The sequence below is a fragment of the Hyposmocoma kahamanoa genome, unplaced genomic scaffold (assembly GCF_003589595.1).
Source record: "Hyposmocoma kahamanoa isolate Upper Pololo Valley unplaced genomic scaffold, ASM358959v1 87, whole genome shotgun sequence".
Lineage (NCBI taxonomy): Eukaryota > Metazoa > Arthropoda > Insecta > Lepidoptera > Cosmopterigidae > Hyposmocoma > Hyposmocoma kahamanoa.
The window spans coordinates 17,484,691-17,508,494 of NW_020654422.1; the positions used below are offsets into that span (position 1 = coordinate 17,484,691).

Consider the following 23,804-nt stretch of genomic DNA (forward strand, 5'->3'; position numbering starts at 1 on the left):
CTCGGCTTATGGCGCTTGATCGGGTTAAAATTGCTCAACCAGCTGGCAGTAAAGAATATTTAAATTTTTTCAGTACTAATACATTGGGCATTTTTTCAATAAATAGAAAGAATGTCGAATATGACAATTGAAATATTATATTATTTAGTGTCTGTATAAATTTGAAATAATCTTTGTAGCTATCATTATTAATATGATCTAGGTGGTTATTATACAAATTGATTATAATTATTATTCAAAAATATCTCACTGGATGTCACTAGCGGCGACGAATGGCGAAAAGTCAGTACAAAGATCTTATAACAAGAACAAAGAAGAATTTCGACGACTCGGTAACTGTACCCGTGCCTGAGATGGTTAGAGCAATGCTACGGTGCACCATGGTCGTGGGTTTGACGGACGGTGGACGGTTGACGGTCCCATCGGGTCGACGAAAATTTTTCTGTGTCCGATTTTTATATTCATAATCATAACAAAATTAGTAGAGTTACTTATTTCACAAAAACAAATCTTAATAAATATATAATTATTATAATTTTGAGCTGCGATGGACTCGCAAACTTTCGTTCTAATTTAGGTACTTATACCTTAGTTTGATTACTATGAACCTAACTTATCTACTATAAAGGTATTTTGCTGTATAAGTCGTGTACATAAACAATCAATTTTTACCCCCAATAATGATTGAAGACATGCTGTGTATGGTTCTCTGAACGTCTAAGCTTGGAGTAGTATTAAGTAGAGTAGGATATAGAGTTGATTTCCGTAATAAGTTGATGTATTAAGTAAAAAGTGTACAGTATAGTTTTGAATGCTTATCTGTGGCCTATCGCTAGTGAAGCGAGTCAACTGTCTTTTACGAGCATTTACACGTGCATATGCAGGTTGTTAAGTTAGCAAAGTATTGTATGCTGCAAAAACCGTACATGCCAATTTTCAGTTAGATTAGAATATATTTAGCGCTACATTTGCACTGGGCATTGACGTGATTATAAGAATAAATTATTATTGTCTTGATCTGAGTCACTTCACATATTATGTTCATTTTTATGTACACGGGGCCTTAATAGGATATTATGTTTATTATTATACATTATATTAAGTATTGATACATCCTTTAAAACGTTATATTGTAGTGTTATCAAATGTAAAACTTTAATAAGACAATCTAGCAGTACGACAAATGCAGTTCATGAACATGATAATCGTTATCTGATAAATAGCGTCAGAAATAAAATGCTAATGTTTATTAATTAAGTGTATTTGTTATCTAAACTTACTTAAACATATAAAACGGTGGCAGAATAAAAATGCATAATCAAATGACATGAATACATTATGTGAAATATTTACTTAAATAAAAAAAAACTCTTAATTATTTTACTATTTTAAACATAATTATGTGATTGCATACTTAGTTTTTATAGATTGTAGCTTCTTCATCTTCTTTTTTTACAGCTTGGATTAGCACCAACGACATAACAGCGTTTACAATCTGGAAAAAAATTCAGAATATTTTGAATTCATTTGTGTGAATTCTAGTATCAAAATTCTCTTGCCACTATAAAAAAATGGTCGAAAGTTTCAACGATTTCATTTTATTTTTTATGTAACCTGAAATAACTGCCTCCGTGGTCGAACGCCTACACTGGTCTGCCACACAGAAGACCCGGGTTCGATTGCCATACCGGGAGAAATATTTGTATGGCGTACATTTATTTCTCTCTTGGGTTTGCGTGCAATTTGTGGTTGTCTATGTGTGTGTCCATGGCACCCGTCATACAGAGTTATGAGTGCGGAGTTATGCGTGTGTGTGTTATTATTATTATGATACGTACTTATTATGATTGATGTTACAAAACCTTTAAGCAATAGTCGTGTTAAGAGTGTTTATAACTGACTTCATAAAGAAGGAGGAGTTTTTTAATTCGACTGCAATTTTCTTGTTTGTGCATGTTACACGATTACCCCGACATTAACTGCCTCCGTGGCCGAACGGTTACCATGCTGATGACTGCCACGCAGAGGTCCCAGGTTCGATTCCCGGGCCGGGAGAAATGTTTGTATGGCGTACATTTATTTCTCTCGTGAGTTTGGGTGTAATTTGTGGTTGTCTATGTGTGTGTTCATGGCACCCGCGACACAGGGTTTCCCTAGTGCGGGGCTATGTTGAGTGTGTGCGTTATTTATTAAAAAAAACAAAGAAAAAAAAATTGTGAATCGATTTCGGCGATTCTTTTTTTCTTGGAAAGAGGGTACCCTAGTAGCGGTCCCATTCTATATAATCCTATATAAAGGGGATAAATCTGGTTTATTGGATTTCACTCATTTTCCGTTAACCATTTTCAAAATGAAATTTGGCGAAATAGATCGAAAATACCACAAACTTTTGAGGTGAGTTTTTCAGTATTTAAATTATAATAACTATAATAAGTTTACGAATTCTTTAATACCGAATGCCTAACGCGAGGGCCACGAGTCGCGACGCTCCTAGCGAATTCACTTATTATATTGCAGCGAATTTCGCTACGAGCAAATTTGCACGAGCGTTCGGCGCGTTTTCTGCGGGTGACCAGAACAATTATAAGAGAAAGTTCCATAGTGTGCACGAAACTGCTCACTATGGAACACAATATACTAGCGTTTGAAACAAATAATTTTGTTTTTATTTGTTATTTGGGTACTATCGAAAGCAAATACTTATTAATATCCATTATTATCATTAATACATGTTTAAAGTACTTTATATTCCACCACAAATATTAAACAACATAAACTATTTAATTCGTAAAAATAATTCTACTTGACTTCTCCCCACCACCGAAGACGCTGTAAGCGAATTTCTAAACTTCGTGGGTGGGCGCTGCCGCTTTCAGCGAACTGACGCTTCAAGCGATCTTTTGTGGCCGAGGCAGTTACTGTTGTTACTGTTATATAAGTATAATATACTTACAGCGATCATGCAAGAAGCAAGTACGATACCAGCCAGCCATCCAGTCTTGCCTTCCAAGTACCATGTCATCTCATCAACGCAGCCGTGGAAGTAGGCGTTGCCGGTAACCGAGTCGCGGCATTCAGAAGGCAGAGGCTTGTTCAGATTGATGTAGTCCATTGGGCCATCCGCCCCGCAGCAGCCGATCTGAGATGAATAAGTCAAATTGAAAATCTTCAAATTCGTTTGAGAAGAATTGCGACATGAAACATGAGATTATTTAATTGAAATTCGAGATTAGTGGGATTGTATTCAAAATAATGATTATTATAATGGGTTAAATTTAGAAACAATAAAACCATTTTTGACGGCCTCCGTGGTCGAGGGTTTGTACACCGGTTTTCATAGTGTCACCATATCGGACATCCCGGATTCGATCCCCGGTCGGGTCAGTGTAGAACACGGAAGAAAGAAATTATGTGGTCTGTGGTGTAGAACTAACTTACTCTTGGGATCACAGCAACGTATGTGATGTTGTCTAATATTTATTATTTATTTATAAGTCCCCCTGCTGGGCACGAGTCTCCTCTCAGGCGAAGGTTTAGGTTAGTAGTCTGCCACCCTGGCCCAATGCGGATTGGGGACTTTACACGTTTTCCGAAGGTTGTTAACCTTCTTCGACGTTGTAGGATGTTTTCCTTCACCGAAAAGCTCATGATAAAGTTCAAATTAAATATCGCACATAAATTCCGAGTAACTCAGAGGTGCGAGGCCGGATCCGAACCCACGACCTCCTGCTTGAGACGCAGTAGGTCAAACCATTAGGCTACCATAGCTTCATAAATAAACCATTACATTAAAATAATTATTTCACTGGTTGTGTTATATTATATGTACATTTAAAAATAACATTCTTCAGCTTTCAACATGCAATTTTTATTGGAATACCAAGAGTTGAACAATTTTTAAATATCAAATTTAACAACTCGTTTTGCAGGTTCAAATAAAATAGTTTGAAAGTTATCCAAAACAGTTTTTCACAAGTTCGAGTACTCATAAAACGTTCGTATTTCATCTGGTAGTAGATAAAATGCAGAAGTTTTTGCACTAGACCATTTTTTGTCCTGTTCGGGAAATTCAAGCGTAGCAAGCAATATATCTTTGCATTGATAGATGGGTCTTTGATAGATTTGGAGTTAGTACAGAAATTATGGAATAATATGCCACTTTAACGTTCATGTTTGTGCATTTTTCTATTTCTTTACTTTAATCTGTCGTTATAAATCACATCACAAAGGCGCGTTCTGAATGAAATTTAAAAATTCCATGAGTTTCAAAAAAAGAACTTCGTACATTTTGCCAAATGATTACACAAAGGTGTAACCATTTGGTAAAACTGAACTACGTATTTAAAAACAATATAAAATATCAATTACGATGCTACTTCAAACATTCTAGTGCCCTCTGATTGGTTAAAATGTAAGCAGTAGTTGGCCGATCAGAGACACTTCTATTATATCTGTTTGGTTTTTATTTTGTAGCGTTTGTTTGGTGTTCGATTGACTCTATTGTCGTTGATTGTTAGAAAAGAAATATTGTTCGTATTTCATTATTTTAATTTACCCGTAGAAAAAAATTTATATGCAATCATTACATAATTTTTTTTATTAAGTCTTAAAATCTCGCCATTACGTCACCACAAAACCTCGTGGTTTAAACACCGTACTCGAGTAGAACCTTCATTATGCAACGATTGCATAAAATACTATTGTCGTTTGTTAAAATGTGAGTCTCCGATCAGAGGAAAATTTTCATTAAAGACATAAAAACTGTGTTGTCATTTTCATTTGGAAGATATATTACTCTTCATATGGCTAATCAAATGGCTTGCACACAAAGCCATTTGATTAGTGTTCGTAGTGTTCCACTAGACCGACGTGGCGATTCAAATACCGAATCGCTAAATTAGTTTTAGCCATCACTAGTAGCGTAATCGACAACTTGGGGTATGAGTATGGGGAACGAGATTATCAACACCAAAACAATCCCGGAGAGCTGTGGTCATGTGATTGGGGGTATCAGTTAGCCCGGCCCACTTCCACTCAACAACCAGTGAGTGAATGCATTGGTCCTCGCATCGTTGGTTTTGTAGATGTTTGGAATTAGTGCATGCTTCTATTTCAATACTAATAAGCAGAACACGGTATGGTAATTAAAGATTGGATGGTAATGGGCAACTGGAAATCGCAGATTACAAACCATGATTAAGAGTTCTCTTTCATTATTGTAAAATGATTTTAAGAACCAATAAGGCGAATTGGGGATCACGTGTCTTGGGGCAAAACGTGTGCTTTTCGACACACAGGTTTTCATTGACTGTAATCTTAATAAATATGTTTTATTATAATATTATAAATATAATACGTTTTTATAAATACACTCTTGGCTACAAACAATCTCGACACAAAAAATGCCTGATCACTCAGTCTTAAATAGCCTTAAACTGTAGTTTTCGGAAAACACACACACTCACATATGCATTAGGAAAGAGAAAATTATGAACTTTATGCGAGTGGCAAATCTTCGAAATTCTAGAGGTCCGACGAAGGAACGGTGAAACTGGAAGTAAAACGAAAAGTTCATAATATATCCGATAGCAAACCGACAAGTACGTTATTTTTCTGGGGTGGTTGAGATTTCGTAGCTGCGACTCCACAAGAGTGTCGCTGCTAATAAATTTCTTTGCTTTTTGCTCCACTGAGTCCAAGACAGCTAACTGGTATTGGGCATAGCCGTGTAAAAGTGACAGAATTACTCGATACACAATCGAACTTGTGCTTTCTAGGGATTTGAAAGCTGTTCAGATGTAACCTTGAAAATGATGCATAGTTTTTTGGCACAAGTTTTTGTCAAGTACTCGATATAGGAACCAAAGTTGGAGTTGGATGACAAGTGAAAAGTCGGACTGACGTGGAGGACACAATGTTTTGAAGAGAAAAGGCAAGCTTGTGTTTTGCTGGTTTAAACCTTTGTCTATTCGCATCTCTCCTATCTGAAACGTCTTTCAGGCCTAGATTCAACTGTGTGATCGTTTACACAAGATCTCTTCACTGTAGGTACATGCACCTGACGCATAATTTTCTATAAAACTTCCTATTACTGTGCTATTGTCTGCATATTCAAAGATACCGGGTATCAGCAGCTGGTAACTATTTGCACCAGGAATACAGCTTAGTGGATACTTACTCCTTCTTGAACCATTCTCATAATTTCCCGGCTGCCCTCGTGCTGGGGATTATTCATCATTCTTAGGATGACCTCTCTGATTAGGGGCTGAATGCTGGAGTCATAAGTCGAGAAGTCCAGAACCACACAGGAGCCAACGAGACCGAAGACAAAAACTGCTGCTTGAGTTGCTATGTACTGAAAGCAATTAATAGTAAATATTTTTTTTATTTGACTACAGAGGTTACTTACATAGTTTGTGTGTACATTACAATAGGATTTTGTTTTAGCTGTCTACTGAATTTGTATTGTGTGACTCACTTTTAATGTGTGTGTAACTATTATTACTCTGGTTAAAAAAATAAATGAACGATTTCCATTATTTATTCATGAAAAATTAAAAACATTAAAATTGTACACGTTTTTCCACTTACCACAAATAGTAAGAACGTATTTTCCATCAAAGCAGCACCACAACCCAAGAAAGCAACGACCATGATTATCAAAGAACAGATGAGAATGAGGTAGATTCCAATGAAGTACTTCTGAAGCTCCAACATCCTCATCCACTCGTTGAATCCAGGCTCAATGCATATCCAAAGACAGAGAGCGAAGATGGATACACCGAAGAGCTAAAAATAAAGAAATGGATACATTAGTGAATGCATTTAATTAGACAAAATGGAATTAGATCACAGTGGATGTAATCGTAGTAGATCCTACTGGTGCTGGCTCAACTGTCGTTGTTAATATACTGTAAATTTGATTGTCAGACTCATCCATCGAGTATATAACCAGAAATAGAGACGAAATGTTATTTAATTTGTTTGAAAACTATTCTGCCATATCATTACTGTGACAACTGCGCTCCGATTGGCTAGCCCGAGTTCGAAACAATTGACGGGTATCGTCAACGGGTGTCGTCAACTGTTTCACTTCAAATCGACCAGTTAACTTAAGCTTTGCTATAATGAACGAAAATTGCAAAATTACATATTTAATATTTAATTACCGATGAAATGTGATTCCGTTTGTTTTGTAATTAGATGTTTTGCTGTTTTTGGAAAGGATCCATATCAAACACCGTCACGTAAACAAGTCTGCAGTCTGCGAGCATGTCATGGATAAACCTATACATTCAATGAATTTTAACAAACCTCAGGTCCTTGCAAAAGAAGTCCGTTATCTACCCAGGATGCTGTGAGTGGACATTGAAATTAAAAAAAACATCCTAATTTCAACAGGGAAGATGGTTTCTCCGTACCACCAGTTTGGGATCCAGTATTTCCTCTGATGAAAAATCCCAAACAGACACAAGACTGCAGTACTGATTAATATGTTCTAATTTATTCTAATTTCCATTATTAATAAATTTAACTTAATAAAAATACATATTGTCAAAGTGAATTAATTTGTAAAACAGATGTAACGTAAATTGGAATGTTTTCTGGGAAATTAAAAATAAGGTATTTAATTATTAACTTTTGTAACTATAGTGGGAAAATAGGGTGGTTTGCTATATAAATATTAGACATAACTGGTTGATGACTTTACCACCTCAGTCAGCCGTGACCATGGGACCAGCAAAGGGCCTTCGGGCCCGTTGGTTTGTTTGAAAAAACAATATACACTACAATATACCTACGCGATTTAAGCCCGGAAAATATTATATTACTATAGTCATTTCCTCTAGTAATAAAAGAATTAGAGTATATTTTTTACATACCTGCAAAAATGATTAGAATCTACTTTTTAAACGACTTAAAAAAAGGAGGAGGTTCGCAATTCGATTTTTTTTTGTATTTGTGTTACGCGATAACTCCGGATTTGTGAATCAATTTTGATGATTCTTTTTTTATAAGAAAGGGTACCTCAGAAGTGGTCCCATTTCAATTTGAAGAAAATATTCCACCTCTAAGGGGGGCAAAACAGGGGATGAATGAATCCCAACAGCTGGTTGCGTCCCATTTGAAACATAGACATTGCCATATGTAATTATTGTGTTGTCAGCATTGACTTACAATTATATGGACGTCGGGTCCGCGCTAAAAAGTGTCCGCACTTGTAAGGCGCTAAAATCGTATACAGAGCGCCAAACTCCGCTTTAGTCTTCATTTGTTCTACTGACAGCGCGATACTACGATGACATTACAATTTAAATTTCGAATAGGTTGACTTGGGACATTTTTTTCGTGGTTTTTGTATTAGACCCGTCGTCCATTTATTTGTAAGTCAATGGTTGTCAGTCATTTATATTCAAGTCATTTATTTTAACGACAAATGTTTAGTTGTACAAGTGATTAATAAATTCTATTTAATTTCGTTTATGAATTCACCGTAATTTTTTATTGAATAATATGTGATAGTAGTTGAGATACACACATCAAAAAAAGTTTGCGATCAATAGCATAAGCTCCTATAATTCTTTAAATTTAACTTTATCAAGAAAAAATCTATGTTGTATGCTTTCTTTAAATAGGAATACCCTGTTTGAAATTAAAATATAAAACTATTTTTTATTATTTATTTTAAAAAATTGAGCCATTAATCATAATGTAATAGTGATAGAAATTTCATAGAAAGAAAAAGACTGTTTAATTAAACTTAAACAACAATTTATTATTAAAAGGTGTGAATTCAATATAAAATAACTCCTCCCCTGGCTCGAATACATGCGAAGATCCTCCTGGGCATGCTGAGGATCAAGTTATCCAGCATTTCCTGGGGTAACCTATCCCATTCTTCAATAGCGGCTTCCCTGAGCTCTGGAACTGTCTGGGGACGTGGCTCACGGTTCCATACTGCTCGTTTAAGAGCATTCCACGCGTGCTCTATTGGGTTTAAGTCGGGCGAGCCGGCAGGCCAGTCTAATCGTGTGATATCGTATTCTTGAAGAGCAGCATTGACTCGTTGAGCTCGATGTGCGGGCGCATTATCATCGACCAGTACAAATTGGTGCCCATGGTTTACTCGGAATGGTCTGACGATATCATCAATAGCAACTGCTTTGTACATGTCTGCTGTCATGAAGCCCCGATACGGGATCAAAGGCGTTCTAGCTCCAATCATAATGCCACCCCAAAAGGACACCGATTTTCCGCCTTGCTGAACTGTTCCAGTGGCAGTTCTTTGTCTTTCACGGTCGCCTGGTCTTCTCCAGACACGGACACGTCGGTTATCTGGATGAGTGCTGATTCGGGATTCGTCAACGAAGAGACAGTTTTGCCAAATGTTTTCGTCCTCACCTTCTTCATTTTGCCGAAGTCTAACCCACTGCAATCTTCGTTGTTGACGTTGCCGGGAATTGAGCGGAGCTCGCCAAGACCTCCGTGCTCGTAATCCAGCCTGGTGCAAGCAATTGCGAACGGTCTGCGTGCTAACTTCAAGCCCAGAGGCGGCCCTGACTTCTGCTTTTATTTTAGTGGCGTTGATTGTTGGATCACGGGCTGCCAGCAATCTAATATAGCGCTTTTGGGCAGCTGTCAAAACAGTTGGGCGACCGCTGCGGGGTCGGTCAGCTAAATTCCCCATTCCGTGATACCTCTGCAACGTAGCCACGACACAGGATTGGGATATAGCAAGTCTGCGTGCTATTACTCTCGTGGTACACCACGAGAAGAAGACACAAGAAGGATACATCCTTCTTACCTCAAAGTTACTATTCTAGCTCGTAAAACCTCTGATAATCCTCTTGGCATTTTTTCAATCACAACTTTCCGCGAAAAATATCTTGAATCGCTTATAATTGACTAAATCAGATTTCTGAATGAGCGTAAGCTAGGACTGAAAGCCTTTTTATATGAAAAAAACAATTGAACGGGGTCATTGTTTTATGTTCTAATTTATTTTTAAATAAAGAATTTAAAAAGAAGAAAAAATCATAATATAATTAACAGTAACAAAAAAGATTTCAGTTTTTCGAAGTGATCGCAAACTTTTTTTGATGTGTGTACATGTTTTGGGCCAAAGTTGTATGGAAGAATAAACGGATCCTTTGATTAAACGCTTTTCGAATTTGGCATTTGTTTTCACAAAACAAAGACCTAATGCTTCCTAAGACAGTTTTCCTGTACCTCCTAGGGTATAGGATTTCCCATACTACATACATACATACTATACACTGAACAACATTGACTTTAATCATGTTGTTGCAATCATTTTGCTTAATGGCTCTGAACATGTTAGAAGGAAACAAGTATTATAACCACTTTAAATAGCATCTTGTTAATTTCAATCACACAACGTGATTGGATATGATTTTTTATCGTGGTCCGTCCTTTAAGAAATTATGTACGAGTTCGTCCAGGGAAGTACTGCCTCCTTACCTCCTTCTGCCGCCAAGCAGTAATGTTACTGCGTTCCGGTTTGGAAGGATGAGGGTGCTGGTGAAATTACTTATCAACCTATCAACGGGCACAGTGGTAGTGTCCCTAAAATCTTTGCGATTTAAAGCTCTGAGTGGCACTGCAACTTGTATGGATAGGCGTGTCGCTTACCACCAGGCGCTCGACTTGTTCGTCCCGTCCCTTGGTATTTAAAAAAAAGAAAGTAAAAAGATATGATACTAAGGGTCATATTCCAGAACTCTACTCATTGCTCAAGTCAGGATCAGAGTATGATTTCAAGCACTGGAAATACGACCCTAATGGCAAGGACTTGAGTATGATTTCTAGTGCTTTGAATCATACTCAAGTCCTGACTCGAGCATTGAGTACAGTTCTAGAATACGACCCTTAAATACCTAATTGAGGTATTGAATGTTTGAACTTAAATAACAGTTTCAACGAGCTCCAAAACTTATAAAAGCCAACTGAAATACAACAGTAGTGGTGACGTCGGGCTAAAAGTTTTATAATCTTATTAATTCGGAGTGCCTTCCACTTCCATTGGGGAGACCGGTATCATAATAGCCTTGTTTTTGTCTTACGACTAAATGAGGGAAAAGGTCACTGTATTAGAAAGTAACATTTTCTTTTATACAGGTTGAATAAATTTGAAGAAAATTCTTAGACCTATTCTATTAAGAAGCCATTGTGTTTAAGATTGTTGTAATTCGCTTCTCGTAGTAAATTGACCATGGGAAATTATTTTTTATGTCTGCAGCGAACCGTAGCAGTCGCTACAAATCTTTTTGTATATATTTTGTGGCCTCTTTGAGTTTTAATTTTATATTTAAATTAGAAACTTAAATGTGATTGTTTTGGCGCCTTTTGCTTGACTTTTGTTAACTGTTTTGCTTTGATAGCTACGTGTTTTCTAATAAATTATTAAACTGTAAGTACTGCAAATGCGTTTTTTCCACGTTAGCGTGGAAAAGGTTTTTGGAAACCGAACTCGACGATGGACTGTGGTGCACCTAACTTTTTATTTTGATGAAAAATAAAACGTAATGACACGTTCAACTACGCGATTTCTCCGGTATTATTTATGTAATCGAAATCCGTTGGTGTATTTTATATTTATTATTGTTGACATTAAATTGACAACGATAACTAATTTTGATTATTAAAACTGTTTTGTTATAGTACAACTGTTTTTCTTTTATCTACCATTTTCCTCGTTATACGCGTGAGGTGAAAAGTTGTTTTTTTTTTTGTGTTTCGCTCGGCAGCAAAGTTGTTTTGCGTCTCGTGTCCTAAAACCCTCGCTACGCTCAGGACTCTATTTTTGATCCATTCGCTTCGCCCGTGGCCCACAGCAAATAACTATAAACGTAAGATCACATGTGACTTTATTACCCCAAGAACTATATTGGTTTTTGAAGTGGTTCAAGAAAAGATTGTGATAAACTTCTGAGTCAGATGGATGTCGTTAACATGCATTTCGTAAACAAAGTACAATTTGTTATAAGAAGTTGCAAAACATTCGTAATTCCCTCTTTGTGAGTAAACTCCTCGTGTAACTGACAAATTAGACCGCATCTATTCCACAGCGAACTTTTATTTCTTATTCAAACTTTTACAATATTTAACCTTTTATGTCAGCTGTTTTCTTTGTAATAGACCTTTGTTTGTCTCTCTTGGGTCATACCGAAATTGGTCTAGTCTTCGGCGATAATAAATTTTAATAATGTAACATTAGATGAAGTGTCATTATGGAAGTTTAAATAAGTTTGTCACATTTTGACTCTGTTGATAAGGGGTAGCTATAATTCTTTATGTTTTGAATTTTAATAATATCTCACTTGACAGTTCACCTTAAGTTCTTGAAGCTACAGAGCTATAAAATGATATTTGTTTGACTATACTCCATCCTACCATTTCACTTTTGACAGCGTATTATGCTAATGGGTTTTCCGATTCGATTTTTTATAATAATCGATTTTATTTATGAAGAAATTTTAATCGTGAATATGAGCGAGTCCAAAAAGAAGATATTGTCTGATTGGGATCGCAATGTTGCGTTTGACAATTTGTGTGCACAAGAATTAATAATTAATGTTAATAAGGATTCAAGTGAGGATTCCCGTTCATATGGAGAAGAATCTGAGGATTTATTATAATTATTTATAATTTATTCATTTCTTTATATAATTTATTAGACAGGTAACAAAATTTATCAACTTGAATAATCATCGTTACATAATCTGTTGGCTCGATAAATATCGGAGCTAAAGAGCACGTCGCTTCACTAAAATTAAAAAATAAAAGAGTCCCTTTCTTTACTCATGTGATGGTTGTATGTCAATAATTACAGAACTTCGGAGGGATGCACATGTCAAAAGTTAAATAAATGGTTGGACGTAGTATAATTGTCTACAATACAAGTCTTTCGTTTCGTGACGTAATTATTCTTAACAATGACTATCACTTATTGCGGTTTACTCATTGTACTATGTATATATATATACATTAGTACAGTGTCTCTGTGTACATACATAGAGATAATGGCAAATACGAGGCTTGTGCTATTGTTTTGTTTGGTCGAGACTATTTGCTGGCATAAATCTACTTGATTAATATGATTGTTCCACTACTTCAGCATAACAACACACTAACATAAGTAAAGTGCGTATCGTGGAACTATCAAAACAAAAGAAAGTCGTTCCCAAGGAATGTAATAGGAGATAAGAAGACTTTTAGGGAAGTTGTCGGGCAATCAATCTTCACAAATTGCGACCTTTTTCGATATAGCTCGAAATGGGACCATGTAGGGACACATGTGCATACTAAGCTACTTAAACTAGTGAAAATGAAGTAAGAAATAACTTTTTCATGTTCTTCAGGTTAATTGTTTACTTAAGTTCAATTAATTTTACTATTCAGGAAATGTTTGCAGCACAGCTCTTTGTGAAAGAGTTCGTCCGGCGAAGTAATAAATAATAATAATAATAAATGCAGAAAGCGGTCCTGCTCGATACGGCACGTATTGTTCGCCGCTTCTTAGACCTGAGTCCCTGACCCCTGCCGATTGACCATTGCCGGGAAATACCGCGTCTCCCATTTAAAAAATCAAAATTAATCTTATTACGAGCGGCTAGAGAGTGGAATTCCCTGCCTGCGGACGTATTCCCCGAACGCCATAACTTGGACCTTTCCAAAGCGAGAGTGAATAGGCATTATTTAGGTGTGCATGCTACATCGCCGACCTCATCATCACTTCTCATCAGGTGAGATGGAGGTCAATTGCGCATTTATTTGTGATAAAAAAAAGTACTCCTCTGGACGCACAAGGAGCTCTACTGCTTTATAAAGACTGATTACCATTTTTATGTTCCGTTAAATAAAAATCAAGGCTTTTCAAATGAATGTTGAACACTGTGATGTTTCATATGATTAATCATACAAACTCGAGATTAATGAAAGAATTGAATTAAGCCAGACACACGCATCATTATGCTTTGTCTGGAAAAGCTTTGTCGAGACAACAACTTTGTTCCCAATACACTACGGCCTTGCCAAATGATCCGTAAACTTTACTAGTACGTTTGGACAATGGAACTGAAACCGACTTGAAGGAGGCATGCCTTCGTGGAATACAGAATTTTTCTTTTAACCATTTTACAAAATTGACTGTGTCAGCTGAAATTCCATTTTTATTATTATTTGAGGGCTTTTTATTAAAAAAGAGACTCGCTTTAAGTATTACTTCTCAATATTTTTTTAAATGATCCGATAGAATTAATTATTTTTTATATGATTTTGGTTTAATGTAGTTTTGGTAAAGTTTTTTAATAGTCTAATATTTTGACTTGTTGCCAAATGTGACATTTTTTTGTATAAAGGTCTGTGAATAAATAGTTTTTTATTTTAATACATCGTATTTACAGTTGTCGGTTAGAACACAAAATGTTACTTATTTCCTTTTGACGGCCTCCGTGGTCGAGTGGCTTGTTTAACTAACTGTTTAATTAACTTTTCTATATTATGTCGGGTCTGGGTGTTTGTGGTACCGTCGTTGTTTCCGATTTCCATAACACAAGTGCTTTAGCTAGGTACTTACTTTGGGATCAGACCAACGTGTGTGATGTTGTCTAATATTTATTTATTTATTATTTCCTATTTTATTCATTTTAACACTGCAATAGGAACAAAAGTAATGAATTCTGGAATTCGTATCTGAAAGCAACTAGCATTAATATTGGATTTGCCAGAAAGTTCTTTCGTCCGTGAAAAACATTCCAAAAAATTAATATTAACAAACTTTTATCAATTAATTATGTATACATTGGTCATGTTTGACCTACAATCGTTTTCCATCTTTCTGGGAATTTTTTCCCCTTTCATAAAAATTCATGTCTTTATGTAAATATTAAGTGTCCTTTGATAGTCTCTTGGTTATCAAAGTCTTGTCCATTCAAGGAATGTAAAGACCGAAACAAGTGAAAACTTAAAAGGACTATGTCGGGTCAATACGGTGGATCAGGTAATGTACCAACCGAACTGAAATAGCTTATGATGCCTTTATAAAGATTTTTGTGGTATGGCATTATCATCATGAAATTCGACACCTTTACGATTTATCAATTATTTATAACTTAAAGCGGGGTACTCACTAGTGAGCTGTAACTGTAACCGTTACATATTATGTTACCAAAAATTATAGTGTGTACGTGGTTCGCGAGCTTGCCTGCGCGCTGAAATATATATATTTTTTTTAATCGGCCTCAAAAGTGCGTGAGTTATTGTTTTATTGAAATCGGTTACCGGAAAGTGCCCGAAACCGGATTCATCCCCCAGTTTGCCACCCTTAGAGGTGGAATATTTTCTTCAAATTTAAACGGAACCACTAATGAGGTATCCTCTTTCCAACAAAAAAAAAAGAATCATCAAAAACGGTTCACAAAGTTATCGCGTAACATACAAAAAAAACATACAGTCGAATTGAGAACCTCCTCCTTTCTTGAAGTCGATTAAAACTCCATAGACAATGTAACATTAAAAAAAGCTTGTGGCAACCTATTATTATCATGTTGTAAATTGAAATGAGAACCGAATACGGAATCCTCTTGTGTATTATTCCTTCAACCACGTTAACTAACTGTTCGTTGGAAAAATCATATAATGCTCAGAGTCCCGTAGCCACGAAATTAATGCTCGGCTACACCGCTGATACACGTTCGCGATGATAAATGGGCCTATCTGCAAGCGATGTTGACTAACCGGAGATTTTTGAACACCATCGTTTGGGATTTCAATTTTGAGAGATACATTCCTCGGAGATATTTCGTGGCTCCAATTTGTGAAAAGAATTTCATAGGCTTAGTGGTATTTGATTCTCCACGTTGTCTCTAAAGATTGATTGGTTGGTTCCAAATTGAACTTCAAAGAGTCATAAGCGGTTTGAATGTAATTATTTTTTCTCACAAATTTTGTTCATTCTGAAATTTTATTTTTTATTTTTTTTAGCGTTTGGAAACCGTTGCATGAAAATTAAAAAAAGAACATTTAATTGGTTTCAAGTGTTTTTAAGGAATTATACAGAAAAATTCCTAGAAGTTTCAACTTTATTTAAGGGGGTATACTTGCGAAAAATTATTTGCACCGATTCGTCGTATTTTTAGAGTACAATAACTGCCTCCGGGGCCGAACGGTTACCATGCCGGACTGCCACGCAGAGGTCATAGGGTCGATTCCCGGGCCGGGGGAATTAATTGTATTCCCTACATTTATTTCTCTCGTGAGTTTAGGTGTAACTTGTGTGTGTCCATGGCACCCGCGACACAGGGTTTCCCTAATGCGGGGTTACGTTAAGTGTGTGCGTCATTGCAAAATAAAAAACAAAATTAAGATAAAAGAGTACACGTGCTATCTGTATAGTGCAAACAACTAGTTTAAACAATTTTACACATTTGCATTTAATTCTAAACTAAAAAACGAATAGAGTCGACAGTCGGTATGTCACAAAATACCGACAGAAGAGTAAAGAAATAATTCAAAACTAGAATTCAGAAAAAGCAGTTAGTGCACTCATGACTCGTGCGATATGGACTATGATCATAAAGTCTAAGTTTTGTGTAAAAGAAGTGTAAATGGTTTGATTCCTTATTGTAATAGAAATGACGTTCATCGGTGCAAATAATATATCAACTATACTTATGTAAGCGTTTTGTTCACAACAGATTTTCAAGTATTTTTGATGCCGAGAACTTAAAATTTTCGTTCACTTATTTTTGAATAATGGCTGTCTTCGACGTCACTGTTAGCCCAATTTGTGTGAATTAGAAATTGTATTTGAGTAGCATCGTTTGTTAAATTTTGTTTGACAGTTGGACAGGCGCTGAATGGAGTTATTGTGTTACAGTATTTATTATTGGGTGTTTAAAATTTGAGCGATTCTGGGAGGAAATTAAGGGATGGGCGATGCTACGCGTATAAAGTCTATAATACCGACTGTATACTGAAAAAACAATGTGATTGATTGAAACAAGTAGTTGTTTAAGGTGATTGTAAAAGTTTTTTCCTTGTCACGTGTTCTGAGCATATTTATTTATTTTTTATTTTATTATTAAGGAATAACAACGGTCAAGTTAAATACATCTTAGATCAAAGAACAATATTTATCTTAAATAATATATAAGTCATAAAGCTATTTATACTCTGCTTGCATTTAAGCATGCAATTATTTATTAAAACGTTTAGAAAACATGTGCAGAATAAGATGTTACGTAATATCAAGCACAATGATTTCATCAACCATTTTAATAATTGTAGCAGCCATTTTAAATAATGAATTTATCCATAATCGTCATCGATTTCATTAACGATAGGCGAGCTGAATTAAAATTAAATATTGGAAATGAAACTATTTTTTCCTGATCTGAATAGTGTATATTCCTTTTCGCACGCTCTGCCAAGTCAGCTAGAAATTATTATGTAAAGTCAAGTTAGTGTGCTGTATTGACATATAGGCAGTTAATCGTAGACGGCCTTGGACCCCTTACACTATATATATTATTATGTTGGCGAGCCTTGTATACACAGGGACCTGACAGAAACCATCAAGTATAATTTAGGTGGAAAAAACAAAGTATAAATAATGGTTCAAGCGAAAAAAAGAATCGAAAAAGAAAGCGAAAATATAATTTTTTTTATTACATCTTCAATTTCTTTGTAAATGCTTACAAGTCTTTGTTACGACTGTTTTAAGTGGACTTCGAAATAAAACGTTTATGAATTTTGTGAGATTAAATTTAAAAAAATAAATAATGGTACCAGTAGTAATTCCTGGTAGACGTGGCCTAACGCTTTGTATTCCAAACATTTCTTAAGAGGTTAAAGGTCATAAGCTTAAGCAAGATACCATTTTAGTACACCTATAAACCGACTTTGTGTTCCTATCTTGATTTTTACATCAAAAGTTAATATTTGTATTTGCGTCGCAGTTGTGCCTGTTTACTACGTTTTTCGCCTCCTCGCGGCCAAAAGACAGACTTTTTTGTGATGTTAAAAATTTATGGGGTCGTAAAAACTCACACCGCGCTCGTTTGCCGCACTAGGAGCGGCCCCAGACACGTATATGATGCTACAATGTACGCCCCACTTAAAATTATGGTAAGTGGTATGTTACAATTTGAAGCGCGAACCTTTTGGCGACAATTATTAATTTCTTTTAATAACACCAAGTGACAGGACGAACAATTCATGTCGTAATATCATATCAAATCAATATAATCATAATAGTTCCAGTGCCACTTAGAGCTTTTTATCGCAAAGATCATAGGGGCATTGTCACTGTGCCCATCACGCTGATAAATCTCAGGGTATGTATGTTACGCGATAACTCCGGTGTTCGTAAACCGATTTTGATGATTCTTCTATTGTTGGAAAGAGGGTACCCAGCAGTGGTCCTCATTTAAGTTAGAATGAATCCGGTTTCGCGGAATTCCACGAGCTTTAGAAGTCGGTTTTTGTAGTACTTTGTATTGAGATTATTATAATATCAAGTGACGGGACGAACAAGTCGTAACAGTTCCGGCGCCCTTAGAGCTTTTAATCGCAAAGACCTTAGGGGCATTGCCACTGTGCCCATCACGCTGAGACATAAGTTGACAAGTCCCATGTGCCTGTAATTTCACCAGCACGAAAACCGGAACGCAGTAATGCTCACATTACTTTTTAGCGGCAGTACTTTCCCGGAGGAACTCTTTAACGAGGAACTCTACTGCTATTAAAAATTATTTACATGAAATTCGCCGATTCAGCGTCTCCGTACCACCGAACCGAATATGACGACCTCACTTTTTCTCCTTCGTTTAACCGACAACCCTTTTGAGTGCCACAAAAACTACTTGTACTATTTTGGTCGCCGAGTCGCTTCCCTGTTAGCCCCATTTCGCGCTGTATCTCCTCGGAGATACCTGCAAAGCTGGAATAATAAAGAGTTTTACAACGCTTCAAAATGGGACTTTTTCTCGCAATTCAACCGCAACGTGCACTTAAGGGATTTGAATATCTTATATGTAGGTTTTATCTATTCTACGCAACTCCCGGTTGAACGGATTCGTCTTCTGTATTTTAAGTTCTAAAACAATTCCCTTACCGCCAATAACGTTTTGGCGCGTTAGGTTACGGGATATCAAAATGGATCGAAAGCTTCGCTTACGATTTTCAATGGTTGGGAATGAAAAATCTACTGATAGAGGAAAGTTATTTCAATTTTATAAAATCCCAATCATATGGGTAAAAGCGACTTCTTTACTGGCACGCTCGCGACTAAGAGAGCGTTTACGGAAAGATTGCGGAAAATAAATTTTCGTAAATGGAATGAGTATTCGACTACAGCGGATGAAACTGAAATTCGATTATACCATAAATTGTTTTATTGCGCTGATTTTTCTTTGATGTTCAAAAGTGTATATGTGGAATGCGTGCCATCGGAGCACAAATTTCCATAGTGTTTCTTTTTAAAGAGACACGACTGCTGTAATTAAGTTTTCAGAGAAATTACGCAATAAAAAATAAATATTGCAACGAAATTAAAGTTTCATGAAGCGTATAATTGATGAAGGTGCAGTGAAGGAAACTTTAGAACTTTTTTATGACGTTCGAGAAAGTTAACAGTGGAATTAATGTTGTTTTTCAGTTACGTTTTTTAATTTACTTTCCTTTTTATTGTAGGTACTTTATATAGCTTCAACAATTGTTAAATAGATACTGAAATGTGTGCAGATTTGTGAAGCATTCGACTGTGGAAGTGGTTCTAGTCCCAAGACACTGCCGCTGGGTCTGTGTTTGATATAAAATGTAGCAATTTCTCCTTCCGCTTTTACAAATTGAAATTCAGCTGTGTAGCCTTTTATTACAACTAGGAGTCAAAGGGTCAAAATTATTGAAATGGATTTGGTGATTCCGTGTATTTAGAATCATATAATGAAACTAATAAAAATACTGCCTCAGTAGCCGAACGTTACCGGACTGCCACGCAGAGGTCCCAGGTTCGATTCCCGGGTCGGGAGAAATATTTGTATGCCTACATTTATTTCTCTCGTGAGTTTGGGATGTAATTTTGGTTGTTTATGTGCCCCTAAGATCTTTACGATTTGAAGCTCTGAGTGGCACTGCAATGCACATTGTATACAAAAAAAAAGTTAAGATTCGTAAAGGTAAGGCACACGCACACACACTCAACATAGCTCCGCACTAGGGAAATCCTGTGTTGCGGGTGCCATGGACACACACGTAGACATTCACGAATTTGTGAACCGATTTTCATGATTCTTTTTTTGTTGGAAAGGGGGTACTTCCATAGTGGGCCCATTTTATTTTGAAGAAAATCATTCACCTCGAAGGGTGGCTGTTCACGCATGAAGATTCATTTTAATAAATAGCGCCTAACTTTAATTTAGGAGCAATTACTTTAATGGTTGATTTTGCTATTTCTCCAATTCAAGACGTTTTTCTCTCGATATACTTTGAGTAGTGAGAACCGATTTTTATTATCTCCAGTGTCAAGTCCTGTATAGTGGCGAACTAGGGGATATTTCAATAAAACTTAGCAAACAGACGTAATTCCACGTACTTTTGAGGTCGGTTTCTTTATGTCCTGCATTAAGGACTGCAGGAAGAAATTTCTTATAGAAATAAGCAGTATCTTTTGTTTGTGTATTACTTTTATTACACGTAATTTGTGCTTTTTTTTGTGAAATAAATTATATTTTTTATAATATGCGCTGCCTGTGCGTCGCGTCGCTCGTCCCAACGCCATAATTTCGACGCACCGAGTGCTACACGAGCAATACTTACTACAATACTTAGTTTAATGAAATAGTTTAAAAAGTTAACGGTTTACATGATTGAGTTCTTAGGTGGTTGTTACATATAGGAAATGAGACTATTTTTTCGAATCTGAATGGCGTATACCTGTTTTCTTTTTTCAAATTAACGTTTCGGGCTATACACGTTCCGTAGTCACAATCAGCCTTGACTTTAAAAGCGATGTTGCAATGCTATGATTTTCGTTTTTTTGCCGCTGCTACGTTTCAGAACGCGCCCGGCCATTATCGTAGTTAAGCATCAGTCGAAAATGCGAACAACGCCTAATTGTGCCAAGAGAAACTGCAAAAATACCACAGCGATGAGTAGATGAATAAACAGGGACATTTCCTTCCATAGTTAGTCATTTTGTAATCAGAATATTCATCATTTATTTTAAAATCAATTATTTTGTTTTAGTGTGAACGAGTAATCGAGTGTGAGCCGCATGATTCATAATATGTTGCGGCTTTTACATGACTTGCGGTACATTTGTGGTCATTCTTTAGTAGGCCATGAATATCGAAAGAGCTTTACTTTCGTATAATGAATACAGTTTCGTGGTACTGTCGCTTCATCGTGGTTTGGGTCAAGTTTTGCGATTTGTGATGTTCACTTTATGCAACATGGTTCCCAATTTTGATCGATTTAGTAAATAAAAAGATGATAATTTTTATGACCTTAGAAAATGTTACAAAAATATTCTAAAACGTTTTGTTGTTTTTTTTTTGTTTTCCACGTAAACAAAATTTAAAAGAAAAATGAATTGAGGCGACGGCAGCAAAATTTTGAGCTGTCTTGCCGTTCAACAATTTGATCAATCGTCAACAGAAAACCATGTAGTAAATTTTATTAAGGCGGTCACGAGTTAATACCTATGTTTACAAGTGTTTTCATTTTTAAAGAAGCATTCGAGATCTTCTGCAACGAAAAGATAAGCTCATTTTATTGCAAGAACAATATTTGAATATACGCTTACCATTGAAGTCGATTAAAAATTAAACTACTAATATTTAATTTTTGAACGGAGCAACATTTTTTCAAAAACGTTTTAATAAACGACATAATTATCTTGATCTGGTATTATTTTCCTGTATTAATATTTCATGGCTCCTTATAATCAACATGCTGCGTCTGCGTCTTCGATTTAAATAATCGCTTTAGCACCTAACGAGGTTTCCCACCACTAAATAGCACTTGTGACATCAGCGTAGGTACAAAAAATGTGGTACGCTTGGTGTTTCATGCCGATCGTGGTACTTGCGGCGTCTATCTAGATATGTGGTCTGTGCGAGCAACAAAGTCACTTGCGCACCGCAGAACCCCTCCCCGCTTCGTCTCGTGGCCCCTTATCCGAGTATTAATACAGTCGCCACACGTCGTTTTAACGCACCTTTTTTTGACACTGACACTGCAGTTGGCCGCTGATGGCCTTGATTACGTCACCAGATCTCTCTCTCTCTCTCTAGTCGTTCACTCATATCTAAGTATCGTGGCCAGCTACGTGCCTACTTCTGAAGCGGGTGATCTGCCTCCATTTGTTTCTTCTATCAAGCGCGTTCCTGACGACTGTCCAAAAAAAAAAAAAAAAAAAAAAACAATGCACCATGTGGCATGAATATAATTTATATTATGTAGAAAAACGTAACTAAGGCGTCGCAACGCATTGTGTGGCATCGCTCTTATATGCAAACCTTTATAGAACCTTCGTCAATCTCGGGCTGTACTCTTCACAATATTAACTTTGCGACGTAAGGAGCTTTGTCGGAGTCGGCGCGTCAACTTAAATTGTTGTCGACCACTTTGATTGAACCCTAAATCAGTCTTCGTTTAAGAAGTAGTGGGGGTTACTTTGACAATAGCAACATTTCCTTCCGAAGAGATCTTTAGGTGTATCTGTATAATGTATTTGAGATCGCTCGGCACATATTGGAGCTTAAGGTAGCGAGTTAAAGTCATCTTTAGCTTGCACTCTTAACTAGTCGCTAATAAATCGATACCTCCAACGTAAGTTGTTGTAAGTCAAAACACGTATTTAAGTGTATTTAAAGTTACATGTTTGAAATTAAACAACAAACACTAAGTGATTTCTTTATTTTTAAATATGGAACCTATAACATACATAAAAAAGGATGTATTATTTAAGTTAAAAAGCAAAAAATTCTGTTTTGACTCACAACAACTTGAGGTATCGAAATAGACAAGAGAATCTTCAAGGCTTTCCAAAATAGCTGCGGCAGAATGACTAGAAATATTCATGTCAAATAGTCATTATCATCCTCATCAGTACATGGACGTACGGTCTATGACCGGGCACGGGTCTATTCTTAGTGACTGGGTCTATTCTAGTACTGCCTCCGTGGTTTAACGGTTACCATGCTGGACTGCCACGCAGAAGTCGCGGATAGAAAGAATATTTGTATAGCCTACATTTATTTCTCTCGTGAGTTTGGATGTAATTTGTGGTTGTCTATTTGTGTGTTTATGACACCCGTGATGCACTACTACACTACTCTAATGCGGGGTGTACGGGTGTGTACGTTATTGTTATTTATTTAACCGTGAAAAATGAACGTGAGTTGCGTATTTATATGCGTTGTTATAGTAGCAGTAGAATTCCATATGAAAGAGTTCGTCTAGGGAAGTACTGTCATCTTACCTATTTCTGGTGCCAATGCGTTCCGGTTTGGAAGGGTAAGAGTGTTGGTGAAATTACAAGCACATGGGACTTGTCAACTTATGTCTCAGCGTGACGGGCGCAGTGGCAGTGCCCCAGAGATCTTTTCGATTTAAAGTTGTAGTATGGACAGGCGTGTCGCTCACCATCCTAGGCGCACGCATTGTACGTCCCGTCAATTGGTGTTATAAAAAACAGTATACATATTTTCAGTTTTTGTAAATAAATTTTTCAATAAACAAACATAATGAGCCTTTGTTATAATTATTAATACAAA

General features: G+C 36.4%; 1 protein-coding gene across 1 annotated transcript in view; it reads right to left on the minus strand.

Moving 5' to 3' along the window:
- Nucleotides 1–1,277: 1,277 nt before the first annotated feature.
- LOC113235422 (tetraspanin-2A) overlaps nt 1,278–23,804 on the minus strand; it is a 35,006-nt gene continuing 12,479 nt past the window's right edge. The window contains exons 2-5 of the mRNA XM_026471103.1: nt 6,592–6,789; nt 6,179–6,355; nt 2,954–3,139; nt 1,278–1,495 (exon numbers count right to left, since the gene is read on the minus strand). Of these exons, the coding sequence (XP_026326888.1) occupies nt 1,415–1,495; nt 2,954–3,139; nt 6,179–6,355; nt 6,592–6,789 (642 nt within the window). The 3' untranslated portion in view covers nt 1,278–1,414. The remainder of the gene's footprint in view (nt 1,496–2,953; nt 3,140–6,178; nt 6,356–6,591; nt 6,790–23,804) is intronic.